Source organism: Eriocheir sinensis, chromosome 34, assembly GCF_024679095.1.
Source record: "Eriocheir sinensis breed Jianghai 21 chromosome 34, ASM2467909v1, whole genome shotgun sequence".
NCBI classification, from domain to species: Eukaryota; Metazoa; Arthropoda; class Malacostraca; order Decapoda; family Varunidae; genus Eriocheir; species Eriocheir sinensis.
Window position 1 is genome coordinate 725,427 of NC_066542.1, and position 23,955 is coordinate 749,381.

The following is a 23,955-nucleotide window of genomic DNA, read 5'->3' on the forward strand; positions in this document are numbered from 1 at the left end:
TAATGACCCTCTCTCCCTCACAAAATATTGAAGTAACACACACCTTAGTCAGAACTAAAGAAATCTTTTCATATTCTCCCTTGAATAAACACTTTCCTACAATTATTTAGGGAAAAAACTAAAGAGAAACTTCAGTTAATGACAAAAGAACTCTTCTTAATTATCTTTTAGTATCAGGCATCACTCACATCAGCATCAGTACTCTTCACCATTCTGTATCTTGTTCTCCTTTCACGTTCAGGTATTTATAGATTTTCACTAGTTTTTCAGCTTTTTCACTACCCAATCTATTTCTCATTTTATTCCATACTAGTCCAAATGAGGAAAACAACCTTTCAATTGCAGCTGAACTAGCTGGACATGAATGTATGGACCCTAAAAATGAACAAAATCCATCTGGCAATTTCTTCCCACTTGTTTTTTTGTTCTGTTTCATGTTCATTACTTGCCACCACTTATCTGAGGAAAGGCTGGATGAAACAGATTCAGAAAACATATTGCCTGGGAAAATTTGAGTATCCTTGAGCTGAAATTCACACAATCCAACTGCATATTCAGGGTGGATTTCAGTGAGCCACTTCTCAGCTTGCTCTTCAGCTTCCGTCCCTAGATTTTCTCCTGTAATTTTAAATATAGCAAATTAAAACTGTGACATGTGGCATTAAGACATTGGCAACATTCTACTTTCAGGTTCACTTTGTAAAAATTGCTTTCTGCAAATAATTCTTCAGAAATACTAAATCAGCAGAATTACAACTTCTTACCTAAGTAACGAGGATCAGTCATGTAAGCCAAGTAATGAACAGGCTTCATGGCTTTCTCAAACCTATCCTTGATACTTTGATGATGATGCTGCAAGTCAGAATTATTGAGCAAAGATAGCCAGATGTGGACAGCATCTGCTAGCCTTGTGCTGTCAGCTTGGAGCTGGGTAAAAAACAAAAAGTAACACAAATTAATCATGTAATAGTACCAGTACTGTATTTATTTTATTGATATTTGATTATATTATGATTATTGGCAGACTGTCAGTGCTGTTATTATCAATATTGCTAGTATTAATACAATACCTTGTCTAGAGCAGTTCCAAAGTGCTTTAGTTGGGTCATGAGATGCTGAGCTTCCCGATATATGCCAACATTGTCAATAATCTGGCCAATGTTTGCAGGGAAGCTCTGATCTTGTTGCCCCCTTATTTCGAGATAGATATTGTAGTTTGCAACATAGGACTCAACGCAGTCAACCTGGGAATTCAACGGGTTTCATTTGGTAGCTGTGGCATTTTCCCCCCCTTCTCTTTCAACCATCCCTGTTAAATAGAAAAGCGTAAGCCTTCCTTTATTTGAATTTGTTAGGTTACATCTTAACAGTCAGTAAAGTCACGTGTAAACCAAAACTCTTTATATCAATTTTCAGGTACAGTATTCCATAATAAAAACAAATAAATAAATAATTTACTTACATGAAGCTGGTGGTGATTCCTGAAAAATTTGTTTACTTCCACTATATGTTTCAGGACTGAATTGGGGGTAACTACTTTTTCCAGCAAATTCATATGATGTGATGAGCAGCCATATGTTATTAGCCTTGGGTACTTGTTTTCTAGCAGTTCCTTCATTTTTACCATTTTGTTTTCATTGTCAGTACACACAGCAAAAACCTACAGAAGAAAAAAATTATTCTATTATTCTATTTCAGATGAAATTATATAATATTGCAGTATAATAGCAAGAAGGAAATGCTGATGTCTAGTTTGCTGTAAGTTCTTTGATTTTATTTAATTATATAGTTCTTTAGACTTTATTTTATCTTGTCTGTTTGGCAGCACGAAATTAATAATATGAATCACTATGGTAACTGATAGTGAAGGTGAGGGGCAACTTACTTCTTTATCAAAATGATCAGAGACTTCAGTAATAGCTTTTTCTGTCAACTCGGCGCAGTATTCTGCTGTCTTCTTTGTTGAACCTGGGTCTGTTATATTCAGTAAATAAGCCTTCGTGCCATTGTGTACACAGTGAGCAATAATGGCATCATTTTTTACATTGCTCCACCCATCTTGCATTATGGTTAAAGTACTCCGGTCATCTGTTATTTCAGCTTTCATGGACTGAATAACTTCTTCATGGACTGTATCCAGTAGGTCTCCTGCAAGTGCTTTCCTATTTGGTGGTTGATAACCCGGACGTAGAAGCTCCACCAGTTTTGAAAACTCGTTATTTTCCACAACACGAAATGGCAGATTAGATCCAAAAAAGAAGCGAGCAACTTGCATGTCAGTTCGTGCTTTCTGATCTGCACTTGTCCTTACTGCAAAGGCATCCATTGATCTTCGTCTTTTTACCAATTGCTGGGTTGAGCCTAAGTTGCCTGATGCCGTAGATTTAAGGTCATCATCCTCTTGAGATGCTTTTCCAGTGTTTGGGAATCTAGGTAAATCAAGTCCCTTACTTTCATTTTTACTTGCTCCTGGAACCATACAAACAGCCTAATGATATTATATCTTAGCTTATCTATGATGCCTCGCTTTAACTTTTTTGCTCTTCTTCCATCAACTCCTGGAGCTTTACCTAATTTCAGCTTAGTCTTACCTACCACTCTTTTAATTTCTTTCCTTGATATATCTATCTGTTCTTTTACTTTACCACCCCCTTTATCGTTTATCCATTCCCCAGTACGAGATCTGTGCCTCCCTAGGGCCTAGTGTCATCTGGTGTCATAAGCTCTCCCTGGTGTCATCTGGTGTCATAAGCTCTCTAAAATAATCTTTCCATCTCTCCAAAACTTCCTTTTTCTCTGACAACATTTTACTCTCACCATCTTTTATTCTAGTATGTACAATCATTTCACATGTGCATCAAAATTGCCTTGAGTAAAATATTAATGATACTGTATTACAGTGTGAATCAGTAACATTATTAGTTTACCACACATTACTATTGCAAGCTTCAAGTATTAAACGAAACAAAATCCTCACAATTTTCAGTAACTCACCTGCCTTTTCCCTATAATGATCTCTCCTCTTGGGACATTTTTGGATATGAGTTCTCACTCTTTCAATTTTTGCACTAATTATTTGGCTGCAGTATTTACAGGCTGCTTTCTGTTTTTCATTTTCTAAAATGTCAACTTCATTCCACTCAGCTGCCTTTTTTCTCCCACTATCAGCAGGCATTTTTGCTAACTGCTGTGGTCCTCTGATTCCTCTTCTGTCTGTATAATGGAAACAACACTGAGCCTCTGAGGAGTGAGGAGTAGGCTACTGAGTCAGCAGTAGCCAAGCCTGACCTGTTCAGTTCCTGTCCAGTTACCACTTACCCGTTACCGGTACCAGTACAGTACAAGTTCAACTTGTATCAACCAAGTGTCTGGCCTTCAGATAACACTTCAAACCTTTTATTTCACTTTAGATTACTTTTTTAAATGCTTATTTAAACTGATTTACATATAAATATGAATAATAAAAAAAACAATAAAACCCAAAATAACCCAAAAAAACCCAAAAAAACCCAGTGGGTTGTGTTTTTTTTTTAAAAACCCGGGTTTTTTCCAACCCTGCCACAAAGGGACATGATTTGAGGCTCCGGCTGGTAAACGTGGCGGCCGCGTAGTTGTTATGATATTTGAACGAGGCAGCGTTGCAATCGGAGCAGAGAAAGATATTGCTGCGAATAGCGGTATAATAAACAATATAAGTTAGACGGAGATAATTATATCCACCCACTTTTTCCATCTTCAGACCAATGATTCAATGTAAATCATTACTGATGGAAGTCAGCGTGCGTGCTAAAACATTGAGTTTGAAAGAAAACATGATCACATTGTTTTTAAAGAACGGCAGTAGGGATACAACCTTGGTTCATTCCAGTATGTATGCAGAAAGGTTAAACACATAAAACACATCTAACCACTGGTAGCCTCCCACAAATGCAGAGGAAGTAATATAATTGCGGTACAATAATAGCATTACTGATGACATGCAGTCAGGCTATATCTACCTGGTAAATATATATATAGTTCCTACTGTTCATTTTAATATTTATCTCCCTATATTTTTTATTTAAAATGGGAAATAACCAGACTGAAGAAAAAAAGTAGCAACATTTGCTGCTTGATCCCATGTAGCAACACTGCTGATGGGTACTGGTGGTTGGGGGTGGGTGTCTGGAGGGGGGAGGCGCCTGGATGTAAACAACGCTGCTCCTGCGCCATCTGTTGCAACCGACATACACCACCACCCGCCCACGGTCTCCCTCTCCTGTTCTATAGTCTCCTTGGTTGTGTGAGAGACTAGTTTGTTGGTTTCAACCGTTTAGGGAACAGGCAGGAGCGCAAAAACACCTAGGCTGTCTGGAGCACAAAGTATCTCTAAGACTTTTAACTGACACTGCAAAGAGGAAGAAAATAAAACTATTTGTATCCTTTGTTGACTTCTCAAAGGCATATTACATGGTGCCATGGCAAAAGTTGTTCTTTGTACTGAAGAGGTTCGGTTGCGAGATGGTAATACTAGCGCCGCTAGTATCCATGTACAGTGTGACCGAAAGTATTGTGGGTTCGGCAGTTGTCATGGCAATATAGGGTGTCAGGCAGGGCTCCTCCACGTCATGTTTTATATATATATATATATATATATATATATATATATATATATATATATATATATATATATATATATATATATATATATATATATATATATATATTTGTCAACGAGTTAATCAAAGTAATGAAAGAAAAGTGCAACCCAGACAGATTTTCAGGTTGGTTACATATTATAATGGTATTGATAGATGATACTGTGTTACTTTCAACGGCTAGGCACACTATGATAAAAAAAAAATATTCTTCAACAGTTCTGTCAGGAATACGGCATGGTTATGAATGATAGCAAGACAAAGTTTTTTTTGTAATTAGCTGTGAGGAGGGGGACGCGGAGCCGATACGTGTCAGGGGGCTAGTGATGGAGTACTGTAAAAGTCATGTTTTCCTGGGGTCATCTCTCAATGCGTGAATTGGAAAAAAAACCCATATACGGAAGAGTTTGATTGCTCAAACTTAACTCGAATGAAAAGTAAACGTGATGACATTCTTAACGGTTCTCGGAAAAAAATGGCACCTGAAAAAATGGCAAAGAAATAAATGCCACCAGAAAAAATGGCACAGGAAAAAATACCACATTTTTCAGCATATGAAAAAATGGCACAGTAGAATCAGCTAAAATGTGTTAAAATTTAATTTCTTTACATTTTCCATTTAATAATTTTACATTTCAAAACATTTCCATTTAAATTTTTTTACATTTAAAAACTTTTATTTAAGATTTTTGTTATACTGCTTAAGATTGCCAGCTCCCCGTAGAAACTCCTCAACAGATTTACGACCAGCCCGGCGGTCTAGGCAGAGGTTCTTCATCCGTGCCTGTAGATTCTTGTAGACCCTTTTCTGGCGTTTCTTGGGAGGCTCACCACGAGATTCTTGCAGCATCTGAGTAGCTACAACAGCATGGTCAGCTTGGATCCATTGGATCGCACGCCATATTGTTGGGTGACTGTGACCAACCAACCTAGCAGAATAATGATCGTAAATCATTTGATTCGTGTAATAACTAACCAAAGACCTACCTAGGCTAAATATGAGAGAGAGAGAACGACTGACAATATGTAAGTAAATAATTAGATAACAACTGACCATATGAATACAGAGAGAGAAACACATTTATATTCCGGAAGTGAAATTTGAAAAGTTCAGTATAACTAAGAAGGAGAAGAAGAAGAAGAAGAAGAAGAAGAAGAAGAAGATGGACAGGAGAAGGAGGATGGCAAAATATTCGAAACATGTAATTACTGAAAATCATTCCATAACAAGCAAATATTTCTGTGTGCCATTTTTTCCTATGTTGAAAAATGTGTCATACTTTCTGTGCTATTTTTTCCTGCGCCATTTTTTCTGGTGCCATTTATTCCTGTGCCATTTTTTCCGGTGCCATTTTTTCCTACATTCACCATTAACACCACAACTAGCCGTTTAAATTTGATCCAACCCTATGAAGAAGTACTACAAACAAGGTATGCAAAATGTGTTGTGATTGTTCCATTTTTTTATTTATATGGTGACACGGGAAAGAATTTCCTTCAAATACAGCAGAACTAGACGTTGCACTCGACGCATCAGGTGACTTATATTGCAACAAGTGGCTCAATGAAGGAGGCAAAGGACAAACAACGGGCTTCCCTACCGGCTTCCTCTGGCGAACAGTGTCTGTTAGTGAGCCAACTTCTAATTGAAAGGATTGCTCGGGCTCCCTGAAGGACGGAGGCGGCTGTAGCTCTATAGTGTCTGGCAGGGGCTCCACCTCACCGCTTGGTGCGGATGGGGGCTGAAGTTCCCTCAGAGATACTTGGAGATCTTTAGAAATTATAGCCTGCGTTCGCGTGATCTGGCAGCCAATGAATGTTGAAGGCCCTTGCTCTGGACATGGTGGTCTGGGAGCCACACTCGAACCCTCCGCCTGGAGGTGAGAGTCGACAAAGCCAAGTCGCGGCTGAGGCTTAGCATTCACTCCCGCAGCCTGCGATACGGGGCAAGATCCATGATGATAAGGAATCCCACTGGACTCCTGGGGTTGATGGCCAACGCAGGGCTGATAAAGCCTAGACTCCTGGCACCGGATCTGTGGCTGGGGTTCCTTGCATGTAGCCTGAAGAATAGGCTGCGTGCTAGGTGATCGAGACTGCAAGTGGCCGCAGGGCGAGTGCGGTTGTGGTTGTGATATGGGTGTCTGTGATGGAAGCTGCGTCCCCTCCGTGCACGGCTGTCGATGGTTGACCGGGGAGAGCCTGCTGAAGATTGGCGTGGCTTGCGAGTCCCACGGAGATGACCCTGACGATGAGGGTATCAGGCGGAGCTCTTCTGTGGTTATCGAACGTAAAGTCCCCGAAGACTGCAGGGGAAGTCTAAGCTCCCCTGATGAGGAGCCCAACGGCCATGTGCCTGTGACAGCAAGTAGCCTCAGCTCTGTTCCTGAATAAGACAATTCTCCCACATCCGATGCCGTCAGCAGCTGCCTAAAGTTTCTGGAGAAGATGAGGGGGTGTAACTCTTCCGCCGAGGCCGTCAGGTGTCGCAGGTCCCCCGGGGAGGTGTGTGGAGGCTGGCGCGGGTTCCGGTGGAGGTAAGGGATACGCTGAATCATGCCGCCGGGGGTGGTTACCACCTGGGACACATGATACGCATGCAGCTGCAAGTCAAGTGGAGAGGATGACAGTTGCTGGATGCGCCTCTTTACCCGAGGGAGGAGTTCCTGGATGCTAGCGGCAGGGGCGGCGGCCTCGCGGCCCGCCGCAGTTAAGTCCGTGAAGGTGGAATCCGAGTCCGAGTCGCCCGTCTCTTCACTGTCCCCAAACGGACTGGTCTGTGGTGTAACATAAATAACAATTAATGACACTTATTATAATTACATCTACTAGATTGATATTAAATGTTTAAGCCTTTCACTTCACAGAGAAGCAAATTCAAAGCCACAACACCACAGACACAACTGTCCTAGCACTCACAGCCTCACCTGTCTGTGGAGGCAGAATCCGCGTGAGAAAGACGTGAGCTTGTTCCCCAGCTTGCCGGCGTGGTTCCCTGCCACAGCCTGCCCCTGCTCCCCCTCACTCATGGTACCCTGCGCAGTGGGCCGGCTGACGGGAGCCGCGGCCTGCGGTGTGGGATCGGGCAGGGCAAGACATCAAGCTGTCGGCAGGATGGCGCACAGAGGACACCACGTCAGGGTCGTAGGTGTCGGGGTCAGGGACGGTGATGGTGGTGGTGGCGGTGGGCGTTATTATGACAGTGTGGACGTGCGTGGGCGGTTGTTGGCGTCTCATGTGCCTTGCCACGACCACGCCCGCGATGAGAAAGATGAGCAGCACGGCAACCACCCCCACCAGGGCCCCCAGCAGCGGCGGCACGTCAGGAGGCTCCTCTTGGAGTCTGGCAGGAAAACACACACTAGAACTTTTTCACCCGAAGCTGCCGGCCAGAACTTATTTTTATAACAAGTCGAATGTGTTGCTTGTGTTGCCAAAGTAATTGCGCCATCGCCTGGCTTGTCACCTTAATGTGGTGCCTGCAGATGCCATAAAAATCCTTTAATAGACATTGTTATTACAATTATTATTATTATTATTATTATTATTATTATTATTATTATTATTATTATTATTATTATTATTATTATCATCATTATTATTATTATTATTAATATTATTATTATTATTATTATTATTATTATTATTATTATTATTATTGATGATCAAAGGAAGACAGGTTGATTATACCCCAGCCAGGAATCGAACCGCAGCTGTGGGGCACGCTGCCATCTCCGCTACACGGAGGTTAAAAGTGAGAGGCTCACCCTGCCTTTCACCTAACCTCATATCGGTAGGGAAATGACTTCGTCTTTAATCGAGCCCCGGCATATGTTTCATGACATATAGATCAAAGGAAGATAAGTTGATTGTATCCCAGCCAGGAATGAACTATAGGTTTTGCGCCCGTTGCCATCTCCGCTACACGGAGGTTAAATGTGAGAGGCACACCCTGCCACAGCTGTATTTCGATTATTGGTTGTGGTATAATCAACCTGTCTTCCTTTGACCTATATGTCATGCCGGGGCTCGATTAAAGACGCAGTCATTTCCTTACTGAGATGAGGTTGTCTTATTATTATTATTATTATTATTATTATTATTATTATTATTATTATTATTATCATTATTATTATTATTATTTACAGCTAAGAAAACAGCTCAAGGGCAACAAAAAAAGGTGTATAAAAAAGGCCCGCTAATCGCTGTTCCTACAAACATAAAAGTAATAAGTGGCCAGAAGAGGACAACTTCGGGAGGAGAGGTGTCCTAATACACTCCTCTTGAAAGAGTTCAAGTCAAAGGCAGGAGGAAATACAGACGAAGGGAGGCTGATCCAGAGTTTACCAGTGTTAGGGATGAAATAATGAAGATGCTGGTTAACTCTTGCATAAAGGGTTTGGACAGTATAGGGATTGGCTTGAGTGGACAGTCGAGTGCAGCGGAGCCGCGAGAGTAGGAGTGGCATGAAGTAACCAAGTTCAGAAGAGCAGTCAGCATGAACATATCGATAGAAGATAGAAAGAGAGGCAACATGGCGGCGGAATTTAAGAAATAGAAGACTTACAGTAAGAGGAGGGGAGCTGATGAGATGACGAGCCCTAGACTCCACTCTGTCCAGAAGTGCTGTGTGAGTGGAGCCTACATATACACATACACACGTGAGATGCATACTCCATACGAGGGCGGACAAGGCCCCTGTAAAAGGATAGCAACTGTGCGGGGGAGAAGAACTGGCGGAGACGATACAGAACGTCCAGCCTCGAGGAAGCTGATTTAGTAAGAGAAGAGATATGAAGTTTCCAGTTGAGATTTTGAGTTAAGGATATATCGAGGATGTTTAGTGTTGAAGAAGGTGATAGTTGAGTCTTGTCAAAGAGTAAGGGATAGGTGTTTGGAAGATTGTGTCGAGTTGATAAGTGGAGAAACTGTATTTTTGAGGCGTTGAAGGACACTACTATCCATATCAGACCCTATGACATAACGTTTTTCGCAAATATCTTTCAAACGAAGACTCGGATCAGCATGGGACTTTGGCACACATTGTTTCACACACTCCGCTAATTTTTGCCGCTATTTTGCATTGCCAGATGTGGTTAATTACGGCGTTTACTCTTGACTGTGATGGCAAAACCTGCGTGAGCCACTTACACATTCGAACAGGTGAAGCGTGACATATTTGTGACGTGTATCCACCACCTACCTTAACCCCTGGCTTCCCCTACTCCCATCCCTCCCTTTCCCTCCCTCCTGCCCTCCTTTTCCCCCGCACTCTCTCCCCCCGCCATCTTTCTCCCCCATACTCTCTCTCTCTCTCTCTCTCTCTCTCTCTCTCTCTCTCTCTCTCTCTCTCTCTCTCTCTCTCTCTCTCTCTCTCTCTCTCTCTCTCTCTCTCTCTCTCTCTCTCTCTCTCTCTCGGTGTACATGCGATGTGAAGCTTTGCACACATATGACTTGTCTATAATGGCGGATAACTAGAAAGTATATGCTATGTTTGGTCTGGTGTTTTATGCACACGACCCTGATTCCTGTTCTAGCGTAACTGGATGTTGCTTTAAGTGCTGTATGAGGTTTATTTGGCAATTATACAACCATTGAAAGCTGTACGAGTATATGACCTTCCTTCCCACAGGTTACGTTGAGCGTATGATGGGATGAAGCACGTAGCTGACGCTTGATCATTTATAGGAAATCGCGTAAGAGACGGAAAGGAATAAGGGTGGAATTGAAACGGGAATTCATTCCAGGGTAAAAACGTGAAACGAAATTGGAAAAATATATGAATATTTTATTCTGATATTAGGAAAAGACTGCCATACGATATGGGTTCATTTGGATAAGTTAAAAAGTCATAGCACACAAAAATAATTCCTATAATTCCTTCCCCTCCTGTCTCTCTCCGGCATATGACCACAGATGTTGCGCCGACTAAACGAAACTTTTCAACTTTTTTCCCACAGATTACGTTGGGCGTATGATGGGACGAAGTGCGTAGCTGACGCTTGATCATTTATAGACAATTCCGTAAGAGACGGAATGGAATAAGGATGGAATTGAAGCGGGAATTTATAGAAGAGTAAAAACTTGAAACGATATTGGAGAAATATATGAATAATTTATTCTAATGTGAGGAAAAGACTGCCGCACCATATGGGTTCATGTAGATATGTTAAAAAGTCATAGCATACAAAAATAGACAGCGTGTATATGATGGGTGGATTAATAATGTAAATAACTGACCACATGTTACTTTAATATTCATCACCATCGACAAACAGGTCATCCTCGTCATCACTGTTGATGCTGATGCAGACGGCATATAATTTCTATTTATCTGCCATTAATTCAAGTCATACGTGTGGATGGACTCGTATCTCTTGTAGAGCTCAAGTGAGAGAGAGAGGGGGGGGGGGGTATGGGGGAGAAAGATGGCGGGGGGAGAGAGTGCGGGGGAGAAAGAGGAGGGCAGGAGGGAGGGAAAGGGAGGGATGGGAGTAGGGGAAGACAGGGGTGGAGGTAGGTGGTGGATACACGTCACAAATATGTCACGCCTCACCTGTTCGAATGTGTAAGTGGCTCACGCAGGTTTTGCCATCACAGACAAGAGTAAACGCCATAATTAACCGCATCTGGCATTGCAGAATAGCGTCGAAAATTAGCGGATTGTGTGAAACAATCTTTGCCAAAGCCCCATGCTGATTCAAGTCTTCGGTTGAAAGATATTTGCGATAAACGGTATGTCATAGGGTCTGATATGGATAGGTTCTTCTTGCCTCAATCGGAAATAATAGTAAGGCCTGAGGCTAAGCGTTCTGCAGCCTCTAGCCTGGAATTGTTTAGTTCCTGTTGGGTGGGTCTTCTATTAAAAGAAGGTGAGTAATGCAGAGTAGAGTCATCGGCGTAGGAATGGATAGGACAGTTCGTTTTGGAGAGAAGATTATCAATGAACAACAGAAAGAGAGTGGGATATAGGACAAAGCCCTGCGGTACACCACTGTTAATAGGTTTAGGGTAAGACCAGTGACCGTCTACCACAGCAGAAATAGAACGGTCAGAAAGGAAACTGGAGATAAATGTACAGAGAGAGGGATATAAACCGTAGGAGGGTAGTTTGGAAAGCAAAGATTTATGCCAGACCCTATCAAAGGCTTTTGATATGTCCAGCGCAATAGCAAAGGTTTCACCGAAACGACTAAGAGAGGATGACCAAGAGTCAGTTAGGAAGGCAAGGAGATCACCAGTAGTACGCCCTTGCGGAACCCATACTTGCGATTAGATATATCAGAAGTGGAACGGTGCTTTTGAATCTTCGGTTGGGACTGATTCAAAAGCTTTAAATAGACAAGAAGGTAAAGTTATAGGACGGTAGTTTGAGGATTGAAACAGTCACTCTTCTTAGGTACAGGCTGTATGAAGGCATACTTCCAGGAGGAGGGAAAGGTAGATGTTAACAGGCAGAGTCGAAAGAGTTTGACCAGGCACGGTGTCAGCACGGAAGCACAGTTTTTAAGGACAATACTAGGCACTCCATCAGGTCCATAAGCCTTTTGATGATTGAGGCTAAAAAGGCATAGAAAACATCATTCGTAAGAATCTTAATAATAGGCATAAACGAGTCAGAGGGGGATGAGTAGGAAGAATATGTAATGAATCGTCCAGAGTGGGTTTTAGAGAAAGTTTGAGAGAAGAGTTCAGCCTTAGAGATAGATGAGACGGCGGTGCTGCCATCAGGACGAAGGAGAGGAGGGAAAAATGAAGAAGTGAAGTTGGATATGTTTTTTGGCTAGATGCCGGAAGTCCCGGGAAGAATTAGAAAAAGCAAGGTTTTGGCATTTTATATTAATGAAGGAGTTTTTGATAAGTCGGAGGATAGATTTGGCACGATTCCGGGCAAAAAATGTAAAGATCGTGGTTAGCAAGAGTGCGAAGGCTCTGGTACCTTTTGTGAGCTGCCTCTCTATCTTCGATAGCACTAGAATAAGCGTGATTAAGCAAAGGCTTTTTAGCATGAGGAGTAGAGAAAGTACGTGGAATGTATGTCTCCATTCCAGAGACAATCATCTCTGTGATGCGCTGGGTACACACAGAGGGGGTCTCTCTCTTGGAAGTAGTAATCATTCCACGGGAAATCGGAAAAGTACATCCTCATGTTGTCCCATCGAGCTGAAGCAAAATGCCAGAAGCATCGCTTCTTCGATGGGTCCAGAGGATGTACAGAAACGATAGGACAGGATGGAGTAATAAGGGTGTGATCGGAGGAGCCCAACTGAGAAAACAGTTTGACAGAGTAAGCAGAAGGGTTAGAGGTAAGGAAGAGGTCTAGTATGTTGGGCCTGTCTCCAAGACGGTCGGGAATACGTGTAGGGTGCTGAACCAACTGCTCTAGATCGTTGAGGAGAGCAAAGTTGAAGGCTTGTTCACCAGGCTGGTCAGTGAAAGAGGATGAAAGCCAAAGCTGGTGGTGAACATTGAAATCTCCCAAGACGGAGATGTCAGAGAAGGGAGAGTGGGTCAAGATGTGCTTCACTTTAGAGTACAAGTAGTCAAAGAATTTTACATAGTTAGTAGAGTTAGGTGAGAGATAAACAGCACAGATGTATTTAGTAATAGAATGACAATGAAGCTTTAGCCAGATGGTGGAAAATTCTGAAGAGTCAAGGTCGTGGGCACGAGAGCAAGTGATGTCGTTGGGCACACACATCCAGCTTTGGATTGAAATTTAGGATAAAGATAGTAGGAGGAAACAGATTGTTGTCAGTAGCCTCAGCAACCTGTGTTTCGGTGAGGAAGAGGTGAGGTTTAGAGGAGGAGAGATGGTGTTCCACAAAATTAAAATTAGAACGAAGACCACGAATGTTGCAGAAATTCATAAGAAAGAGGTTTGAGGAGTTATCAAGACACCTCTCAGGTCAGCAGCCAGAAAGGGAGTCTTCCCTGGGGGAATTTATATTATTATTATTATTATTATTATTATTATTATTATTATTATTATTATTATTATTATTATTATTATTATCATTTTTATTGGCCAAAGACAGACAAGTTGATTATAACCCAGCCAGGACTCGAACTGCAGCGGCGGCGCACGCTGCAACCCACTCCAGACGGAGATTAAAAGTGATACCCACCCTGTCTCACCCAACCTCTTAATAATAATAACAATAATAATAATAATAATAATAATAATAATAATAATAATAATAATAATAATAATAATAATAATAATAATAATAATAATAATAACAAAAATAATAATAATAATAATAATAATAATAATAATAATAATAATAATAATAATAATAATAATAATAATAATAATAATAATAATAATAATAATAATAATAATAATAATAATAATAATAATAATAATAATAATAATAATAATAATAATAATAGTAGTAATAGTAGTAATAGTAGTAATAGTAGTAATAGTAATAATAGTAGTAATAGTAGTAATAATGGTAGTAGTAATAGTAGTGGTGGTGGTGGTGGTAGTAGTAGTAGTAGTAGTAGTAGTAGTAGTGGTAGTAGTAGTGGTAGTAGTAGTGGTGGTGGTGGTGGTAGTAGTAGCAGTAGTAGTAGTAGTAGTAGTAGTGGTAGTAGTAGTAGTAATAGTAGTTGTAGTAGTAGTAGTAGTAGCAGTAGTAGTAGTGGTAGTAGTAGTGGTAGTAGTAGTAGTGGTGGTGGTGGTAGTAGTAGTAGTAGTAGTACTAGTAGTAATGGTAGTAGTAGTAGTGGTGGTAGTAGTAATAGTAGTAGTAGTAGTAGTAGTGTCATGCCCCGAGAGCATATTTATTATATTTCCTCTATATCCCAACACGCCCTCTACGTGTATCGAAACACACGAGAAATTAATCAAGATCAGGGTATTCGCTGGCTGCCTGGGATTGAACCCGCGACCACCGTGACAGGAGAGCCACTCCTTACCGAGTCAGCAAAAGAGGTACCCCACTTGCCAAGTGGGTTATGGGAAGCTCCCTTATCAGGCCTAGTCGCCACACTACACGGCTTTCCCTCTATGTAGATTAATTTTTGTGTGTTGAGACCTTAGACAGTTACCACTATCGGTTCACTATTCCACAACGTCCCCGTAGAGACATACCTCCAACTCTCCCATTTTCTATTACCCTCGGAGAGCATGGGCCATCCTACCTGCTATCCCTTCGGGGAAACTCAACAGAACCGCAGGATAAGATGCCCACCGCTATGCCACCAGTGTCATGCCCCGAGAGCTTATTTTTCTATTTCCTCTATTTCCCAACACGCCCTCTGCGTGTATCGAAACACACGAGAAATTAATTAAGATCAGGGTATTCGCCGGTTGCTTGGGATTGAACCCGCGACCAGCGTGACAGGAGAACCACTCCTTACCGAGTCGGCCAAAGAGTTACCCCACTCGCCAAGTGGATTATTGGAGGCGCCCTTATCAGGCCTAGTCGTCGCACTACAGTAGTAGTAGTAATAGTAGTAGCAGTAGTAGTAGTAGTAGTAGTAGTAGTAGTAGTAGTAGTAGTAGTAGAAGTAGTAGCATTAGTAATAGTAATAGTGAAGTTTATTGTTGATAGTACTGCATGCTAAGAGTAATGGTGGTGGTAGTGGTGGTTGTAGTTGTAAAAGTAAAAGTATTAGTAATAGTAGCAGCATCATTAGTATTAGCATAAACAGCAGTATTATCATCATCATCATCGTTAGCAGCAGCAGCGGTGGTGGTAGTAGTAGTAGTAGTAGTAGTAGTAGTAGTAGTAGTAGTAGTAGTAGTAGTAGTAGTAGTAGTAGTGGTAGTAGTAGTAATAGTAGTAATTGTAGTAGTAGTAGTAGTAGTAGTGGAGGTATCATTTATGTAGTAGTAGTAGTAGTAGTAGTTGTAGTAGTAGTAGTAGCAGTAGCAGTAGTAGTAGTAGTAGTAGTAGTGGTAGTAGTAGTAATAGTAGTAATTGTAGTAGTAGTAGTAGTAATAGTAGTAGTAGTAGCAGTAGTAGTAGTAGTAGTAGCGATGGTGGTAATAGTGTCAGTATTACATAGTAATATTCGAAAAATTAATATTCGACAACATTGTAACACATCCAGTCATCCACATCCTACTACACCTTAGCTGATCTTGCTCCTCTTCTTCCCCTGCTCCGTATTCCCACTTCTTCCTTTGTCTTACCCCTCCCTCATTCCCCCCTCCCTTTGCCTTACCTACGTGAACAGCGTGGTGCTTGGCGCTGGCTGTGTGTACCTCGAAACGTAAGGCGTCACTGCGGCCCCATGTGTTGTGAGCCGCCACCCGCAGAGTGACGCCCATCCCCGGCCGCACCCCCGACACCACCCACTCCGGGAACATGCTGCAGCGGGGGTTCGGTAAGCAAGAGTTAAAAAAAAATACACTATTTAGGCATTGGATAAAGTTTAAGGAAAAAAGGTAAAGGTATTATGAGCTATTCCCCTTAAATTTGCCCCTTTTTTATTGCAAGAAAGTCGTGCGTAAAATCTCATGGTCAACAAGCGCTACTTCGTCTGTAATGCAACACACACATTTCTAATGAATATGGTTTCTCTGTAATTGTAATAAGGAATAAATGTTGGTGTGACCCTCCATCTGTTTATTGTTAGTTCTACCCATTTTTTTTTTAAAGAAATGAATATTTTAGCAGCAATAAGACAAACAGGGACAGGCCTATCTGGATGAGTAACAGCGCACTCTTCCACCCCGAACTGTATCCTTTTTTCCTTATTTTTTTAGTAATCCTCCTCTCCATTGGGCGTGCCAAACCCTGAGGACGGATTGTAGCGCCCTTAACCCTAGTCTTCCCACATATTTATCATATGTGACGTCCCTGTAAGGCTGGGAGACGGGAGTGCTGGAGATTGAGCTATGTCGTAGGTGCTGCGGCTAGCAACACACCTCTCTGGTCCCTTACTCTGACCAAAACTGGCGGCCTCTCCTGGCTCGGAGAAAGGGGGCTTTGTGGTGCAGTGGTTAGCATACTCGGCTCACAATCGAGGGAGCCCGGGTTCGATTCCCGGGCGGAGTGGAAAAACTTGGGCGGCTTTTCCGATACCCTACGCCCCTGTCCACCCAGCAGTGAATGGGTACCAGGTATTAATCGGGGTTGTGTCCGTCTCCTGGGATCTTCTCCTTCTCCTATAATTCCTTCCTCCTCCTGTCTCTCCGGCATATGACCATAGATGTTGCGCCGACTAAACGAAACTTTCCAACTTTTTTCCTGGCTCGGAGAGATAGATCAGCTAGTCTGCGTGACCATGAGCCAAACAGCTACCACAGTGTCAGCTGGTGTCCGCATAATTATACTCTCCTGCTACCCCTGGGGTTATTGGGCTTATAGGCCCAACAGCAATCTCCCTTTAGGGCTCCATGGTGGGAGCGAACCTCCCAACATGAATATGACATCCAACACTCTTGACAGATTTGGTCGCGGCAGGAGAGCTTCCCGCTCCAAACACACCCACCCTCTGCTGGGGACCGCCAGGGTGGTGCCGACGATACACAGGTTGTCGAGCCAGGTCCGGGTTAACCTCCAGCAGGCTTTCCGTGTGGTTGCTTGGAACGTCCAGACCCTCTCGAATGATCATCGACTACCCCATCTGTCAGCTGAGTTCAGGAGGCTGAGAGGGATATAGTGGGGCCCTACGAGACAAGAGACCTGGCAGTGGAGAGATCAGTAGAGAGGGTTATACCTACTACTGGTCAGGCCAGAGTGATGGTGCTCTTTGTAAGGGAGTGGCAGTCTTCTGTCGTTGGGGTTACTCCGGTTGATGAGCGTATGATGCTAGTGAGGTTGAGGCACACCTTGGGCTTCATAACTCTGCAGTGTGCGCCCTACCGAGATATGGGGACTTGGAGAACGAGATCTATTACGCCAAGATAGACTCTATAGTTGACCAGTGGCCCCCATGCGACACACTCATTGTCTTGGGGCGACTTCGATGCAGTTATTGGCACAGAGAGAGATGGCTACGAGTTATATGTTGGTCCCAACGGGTCTGGCACCAGAAACGTAAACAGTTCACTCCTTTTGAGCTTCGCAAAGTCCAGAAGGTTGAGGATTGCTGGTTCCTGGTTCCAGAGATGGGAACCTGCCGCTGGACTTGGTAAAGCAATGCTGGCGATGTGGTGAAGGAGATCGATCACATCCTTGTTAGTGCTCGTTGCAAGACCCTCCAGAACTGTAGGAATTTCAAAAGTGATGAGTTATTTAATACCGACCACAGACTTGTTGCAAAACTGAGGATACGCATCAGATCGAAAAAAATTCTCAAGATGCCACCTCCTAAGGATCCATCTTGAGAAACTGAGGGACCAGGCGTGCGCTAGTTGCAGTCTCAAATCGGTTTGAAGTGCTTGGTGCTTTGGAGGACCCTGGAGAGTAGTGGGATACTATTAAACGCGAAACTCTCAGAGCTGCCGAGGAGTGCACTGGAGAGCCCCCCATGTCTAAGAGTGGCCTTGCCTCAAAGGAGACACTGGATAAATTAGAGGAGAGTCATGCTGCCAGGCTGGGTAGGGACTCGGAGTGATACAGGACTCTGTCACGAAGGACTAAAATCATTCTGAGGAGGGATAAGGAGAGGTACGTCAGAGATCTCGCTGAGGATGTCAAGGGTTGTTTAAATGGAAAAGACCTTAGACCTGCCTTTCAAGCTCTGATGAAGCTCCACTCCAAATCCACGTGTCAGATGAGTACTATCCGAACAGTTGATGGGCAGCTGTATCAGATGCGGATGGGTACTGGGCTCGTTGGGCCGAGTACTTTGGGCAGCAGTACACAGCAGAGCCCCCAAGCGGATAGCTCCCTTTGGCTGGGTTGCAGTTTGCGGCTGCTGGTCCATTAATAGACGAAACTCCACCCTCTCTTGCGGAAATGAGAGTTTGTGAGGAAGTTGAAGTGTGGAAAGGCAGTTGGGATCTGTGATATGAACGCAGAGTTGTTGAAGGCTGGGGGTGAAGCTATGATCCGTGGTTTGCATGCGGTGCTGTTTGCTGTGTGGCAGTCCGGTGCCATTCCTCTTGACTGGAAAAGGGGGTTGATTGTCCCTATATTGAAAGGGGAAGGGGACCAACAGGAATGCAACAATTACCGTGGTATTACACTACTTAGTGTGCCGGGCAAAGTGATCGCTCATCTGCTGCTGATGCGAATTCGATCTCATTTGCTATAGTTTCAGAGACCTGAGCAATCTGGGCTCACGCCCGGTAAGTCAACAATTGACGGGATCCTAGCACCCCGCGTCCTCGTGGAATGTCGACGTGAATTTCGATAGATATTGCTCGCAGCTTATGTCGATCGTGAGGCGCTTTGGGACATTCTGCGGATCCGTGGGATTCCTGCAATGATTATTGATCTAATGACTGTCTTTACTGGAACTTCGAGTTCTATGAAGGCATTTCCGGCTTCTTTCCTGTTAATTCAGGAGTGAAGCAAGGGTGCGTCCTTGCGCCATCCCTTTTCAACATTGCATGGACTAAGTATTGGGCAAAGATGTTGATCAAATTCGTTAATGGAGCATCTGTTGGGGACATAACTGATTTTGTTTTTGCTGATGATGCTGTACTCCTCGCAAAATCGTTGGAGGTCCTGGTAATGGCTTTCGAAGTGCTGCATGAGGAGGCGAAGCCTCTGGAACTGAAGGTGTCCTGATCCAAAACCAAGGTCCAGTCGCTTGAAGGCTTGCTGGATGACACAGTTCAGTCTGCCCATGCATGTGGTGAGGCTGTCGAAACCACCAAAAGCTTCACATATCTTTGTAGCGTAGTGCATAGCAATTGTAGGTATCACCAGGAATTCACTCAACGGATTGGGCTGGCCCACGGTGGTATTGACTCGTTCAATACGAGTATATGGCTGTCGATATCTATGCAGGCGGACAAACATTAGAATCTTGTAATCGCTTGTGCTCCTTGTCTTATTGTATGGCTGTGAGACATTGGCACTGAATAACAACTTGGAGAGGCGTGTCAATGCCTTTGGTACCAAGTGCCTTCGCAGGATCATGGAGTATCTCTGTGATGACTTTGTGTCGAACCAGCGGCTACTCCGTGAAACTGAAGCAAAGCCTGTTACCAGCTTAGTCCGTGAGCTCAAACTCCGGTTATTTGGGCTCATGGCGCGGTCCCCGGACGTCGATTCTTCTCACACGGTTGTTTCTGTAAGAAACAACCCTGAGTGGAAGAGACCAAGGGGACGCCCTAGTAACTCATGGCTGGGGCAAGTCAGCCGATCCTGCCTAGAGGGACTTGGGATGGACGGGGCAACTGCATGTGAGCTTGCTCGGGAGAACCGCCGGAAGTATGGATGGCGAGTGAGTGAAACGACCCGCCCCCGGGCGTTTGCTCCCTATTATTTACTTCGTAATAAAATACACTGTAAGGACAGATGCTAGGGTAAAAAAAAAAATAAGTATATATAAGCAACCCTTTATAGTGATTCTTTCCATGCTGTGATCGCCTGAGGTGTGAAGTGAGCCAGGTGTGTCGTTCTCACCTGGTCATGTTGGCGACGAGATCGTTGTCCTGCCACGTCTCCAGCGTGAAGTACTGCGGGAGGCCGCCGTCAAAGCCCTCGAAGCAGGTGACCGTGAGGGCGGCGGTGGTGGGGCTGGCGTGCACCGTGCTGGGGTCTGCCGGGGACACAGAGCAGTTTGTGGGCGTGTCTGGCGGCCCCACGGGAACAAGGGTCATCACACAGGCCTCGCGCTGCCGCCCAATGCTGTTGGCGGCGCGGCAGAGGAAGCGTCCATAGTCTTCGGGCGTGGTGGGCGTGACGATGATGCTGGAGGACAAGCCATCGACCCGCACATCCTCGTTGGGCAGCTCCTCCATCGTGCCGTCCACTCCCTTCCTGACCCACGACCACGTGATGTCCTCAGCGGGCTCTGCCTCCACCAGGCACTTGATGGACGCTGTGGAGCCGCGGGCCACCCCCTTGGTCCTCTCCCGCCCCGTCCCGGCACACACCGGAGCGTCTGGGGCAGCGGGGAGAGAGTTGTGATAACGGGGTGCTGTGTCGTAGTTTATCGTTGTTGATATTACCATTTGTTGTTGGGTCGGTGCTGAGGATTTATGGGTTCGAGCCGTGGACTGTCCTATTAGCGTTTTCTCTCTGGGTGCGTTCCGAAATGGCTTTTTGAAGGAACGAAATTATATATATATATATATATATATATATATATATATATATATATATATATATATATATATATATATATATATATATATATATATATATATATATATATATATATATATATATATATATATATATATATATATATATATATATATATATATATATATATATATATATATATATATATATATATATATATATATATATATATATATATATATATATATATATATATATATATATATATAGATATATATAGATATGAATATAGATATAGATAGATAGATACACAGGGGCTTAGGGTCCAAAGGAGTTGCCTCGTTACAGGCCTACCGGCCTCTTGTAGTCTCCTGCGTTCTTATGTTCTTATGTTCTTATATCTATATATATATATATATATATATATATATATATATATATATATATATATATATATATATATATATATATATATATATATATATATATATAGATATAAGAAGAACATTAAAACGTAAGAAGTCTGCAAGAGGCCGGTTGGCCTATACATAACAGCTCCTGTACATAACCCCACCTTACCTCACCATCCATGGCTTTATCTAACCTCTTCTTGAATGTATCTATGGTATTGGCACCCACAACATGGCTCCCAAAGGCTGTTCCTCTCGTCCACAACTCTATTGAAATACCAACTCTTGCCTTTGTCTGTTGAATCTGAATGTGTCTAACTTAGAACCATTGCCACGCGTCCTACTCTTTTACCATCAAAATCTTATTGACATTCCCTTTATTAAAGCCCTTCATCCATTTATAGACTTCGATCAAGTCTCCTCGCAACCTTCGCCTTTCTAGAGTGTGTTGATAGCTACCCCGGTAGCAGGGGATCATATTTCTTAATGGTCCCTCTAAGCGAGAAAATGAGAAAAAATGACGTCATCACTCACACAAACCATTTCATAATACATATCAAAGCGTTTGTGATCAGATTATGTATCATCTATTTTTGGGGTTTATATCATGACACAAATTTGGCCCGTCGCTGCTACGGTAAAGCCACAAATTTGGCCCGTCGCTGCTACACAGTAAAGCCACAAATTCTGGCTTCGTCCCGCTGCTACACAGTAAAACCCTGACCTAAATTGTTATTCAAATCCTTACTACACAGTAAAGCCATTAAATATGTGCGTCGCTGCTACCGGGTTAAATGCTTCAGTCTGTCTTCATAAGGTTAAGTTTCTCCTCCCCTGAACCATCTTTGTCATCCTCCTCTGTACCTGGATTCTAACATCTTGATATCCCCCATTCTATAGTAGGGGGACCAGAACTGAACTGCATAATCAGATGAGGTCTAACTAGCAGTGCTATGTAAGTTTGAGGATGACTTAAGCGCTCTATTACTTACGCTCCTTGAATGAAACCCAGAACTCTGTTTGCGCTCGACTTTTTAGCCTGAATGCATTTGGGCCCTATTCTAGGAGGTCAGCAGCGCTCACTAGGACTCTAAGTCCTCGCTCACTCCAAACTGCTTAGAGGAGTATCATTTAAAAGGTAAGTAAATGTGTGGGGAGAGTTATTCATGCCTACACTTCCCGACATTAAATTCCATCTGCCACTTCCCCCGCCCAATCGCCATATAGTCTGTCAGCTCATCCTGGAGAACACTAGGCGTCCCTGTCCTGATTGGATTACTCTACCGATCTTGGTATCATCTGCGAACTTGCTTTGTGCTCCACTACTAATTCCACGTGTCCAGAGTCACATTGATCCATAAATAATAAAAGCAGAGGACCCTTTTTCCGACCCTTGTGGGACTCCACTCCGCGCATGCCCCATGTAGCATGTTTTTTACCACTGATTTGCACTATCTGGCTTCCTACCACTAAGCCGCCCTGCTCCAGTTCTAAACTTTCCACATCTACGCCGTGAACCTGTAATTTTAGTCATGCTTGCCCGGTGATGAGGGACTTTATCGAACAACATGAAATCTAGATTATAATATGTCGCCAGTTTTTCATCTCGGTCAACCGCCTCGATTACTTCAGTGTAGGACAACAGAGTTAGCCAAAAGGGCAAGACCCACCACTCTGTGAACCCATGCCTTGAATCATTAGATTAAATTATGCTTTTCTAGATGGTCCCAGAATGCTCTGGCTATAATTGACTCCAACATCTTTCCTACTGATGTTAAGGCGATAATTTGAGGTGGCTGATTTGCATCTCCTTTTTAGCCGTAAATCAGCGTCACATTAGCTTCTTTCCATTGATTGGGCACATGCAGAGAATTTACCGAACATCTTAAAGATATCATTAAGTTGGCCCCTAAGGACCTCGCTTTCACTCTTTCCAGAACCATTGGGAATAATTCGTCTGGGCCCGGCGATTTGTTTTTCTTCAACCTACTAATCTCATCGCCGACTACTTGCCTGATATTGATCCACATCCCTCAACAGTCGTTCTCTTCGCCCTCATATACCTGAAGCTCTCCCCGGAATGGTTGTTTTAGATTTTTCCTGCTTGAAAACCGAGAGGAAATAGTCATTCATCATTTGACTCATATCTTCCTCCACGTTTCTAAAACGATCTCACCCGTTTTGTTTCAACGGTCCAATTCTGTCCCTTGTTTTTTCGTTCTGTACAATTTGAAGAAGCCCTTGGGATCGCTCTTGGCCTCGTTGGCTACCCCTAATCTCTGTAATTTAGTTTCCTTTGCTAGTGCAGGTGTTCTTTTTTACCGACCACAGCGAGTTCAACTTATACCTACCCCTGAGTGGGTTTCTCCGTTTCTTTATTTTCCTATAAATCTCACTTCAGTACCAATCTCATGCTTAGTCTGCGGGTCATCCATTTTGGGGTCGTTATTTTCCTTCCTACGTGCTTGGTAAAGGGAATATGCTGTCTCTCTGACCCTCTGCAATTACTCCTAAAGTGTTAGCCCAGGTCATTTCTACATGGTTCCCTGTCTTTCCGGTTCCAGGTACAAGATCTAGCCTCATCATCAGCCCTAAGGTTCCCCAATTTACCTCCCTCAAGGGTGTCTTCTAGGCCCCTCATAATCAAACTCTTCTAAGGTCAGAGGCACCAATACAGGGTTGAGTTCATGGGTCACCATAAGTCTAATTTAAGCCTAATTTTCTTGTGATCACTGCTAATTCTCCCCAACATCTTTGATCATATTCTTGGTGTTAGTTAAGACCGTCTAGAATACTGTT

At 43.2% G+C, this 23,955-nt stretch overlaps 1 protein-coding gene across 1 annotated transcript; it reads right to left on the reverse strand.

The window, feature by feature from the left end:
• Positions 1–20,060: 20,060 nt before the first annotated feature.
• Positions 20,061–20,726, reverse strand: LOC127007203 (nephrin-like). Its single transcript, XM_050877917.1, has one exon. It carries the CDS (start codon positions 20,671–20,673, stop codon positions 20,119–20,121), a length of 555 nt encoding a protein of 184 aa, XP_050733874.1. The 5' UTR covers positions 20,674–20,726; the 3' UTR covers positions 20,061–20,118.
• Between the last annotated feature and the right edge of the window lie 3,229 nt (positions 20,727–23,955).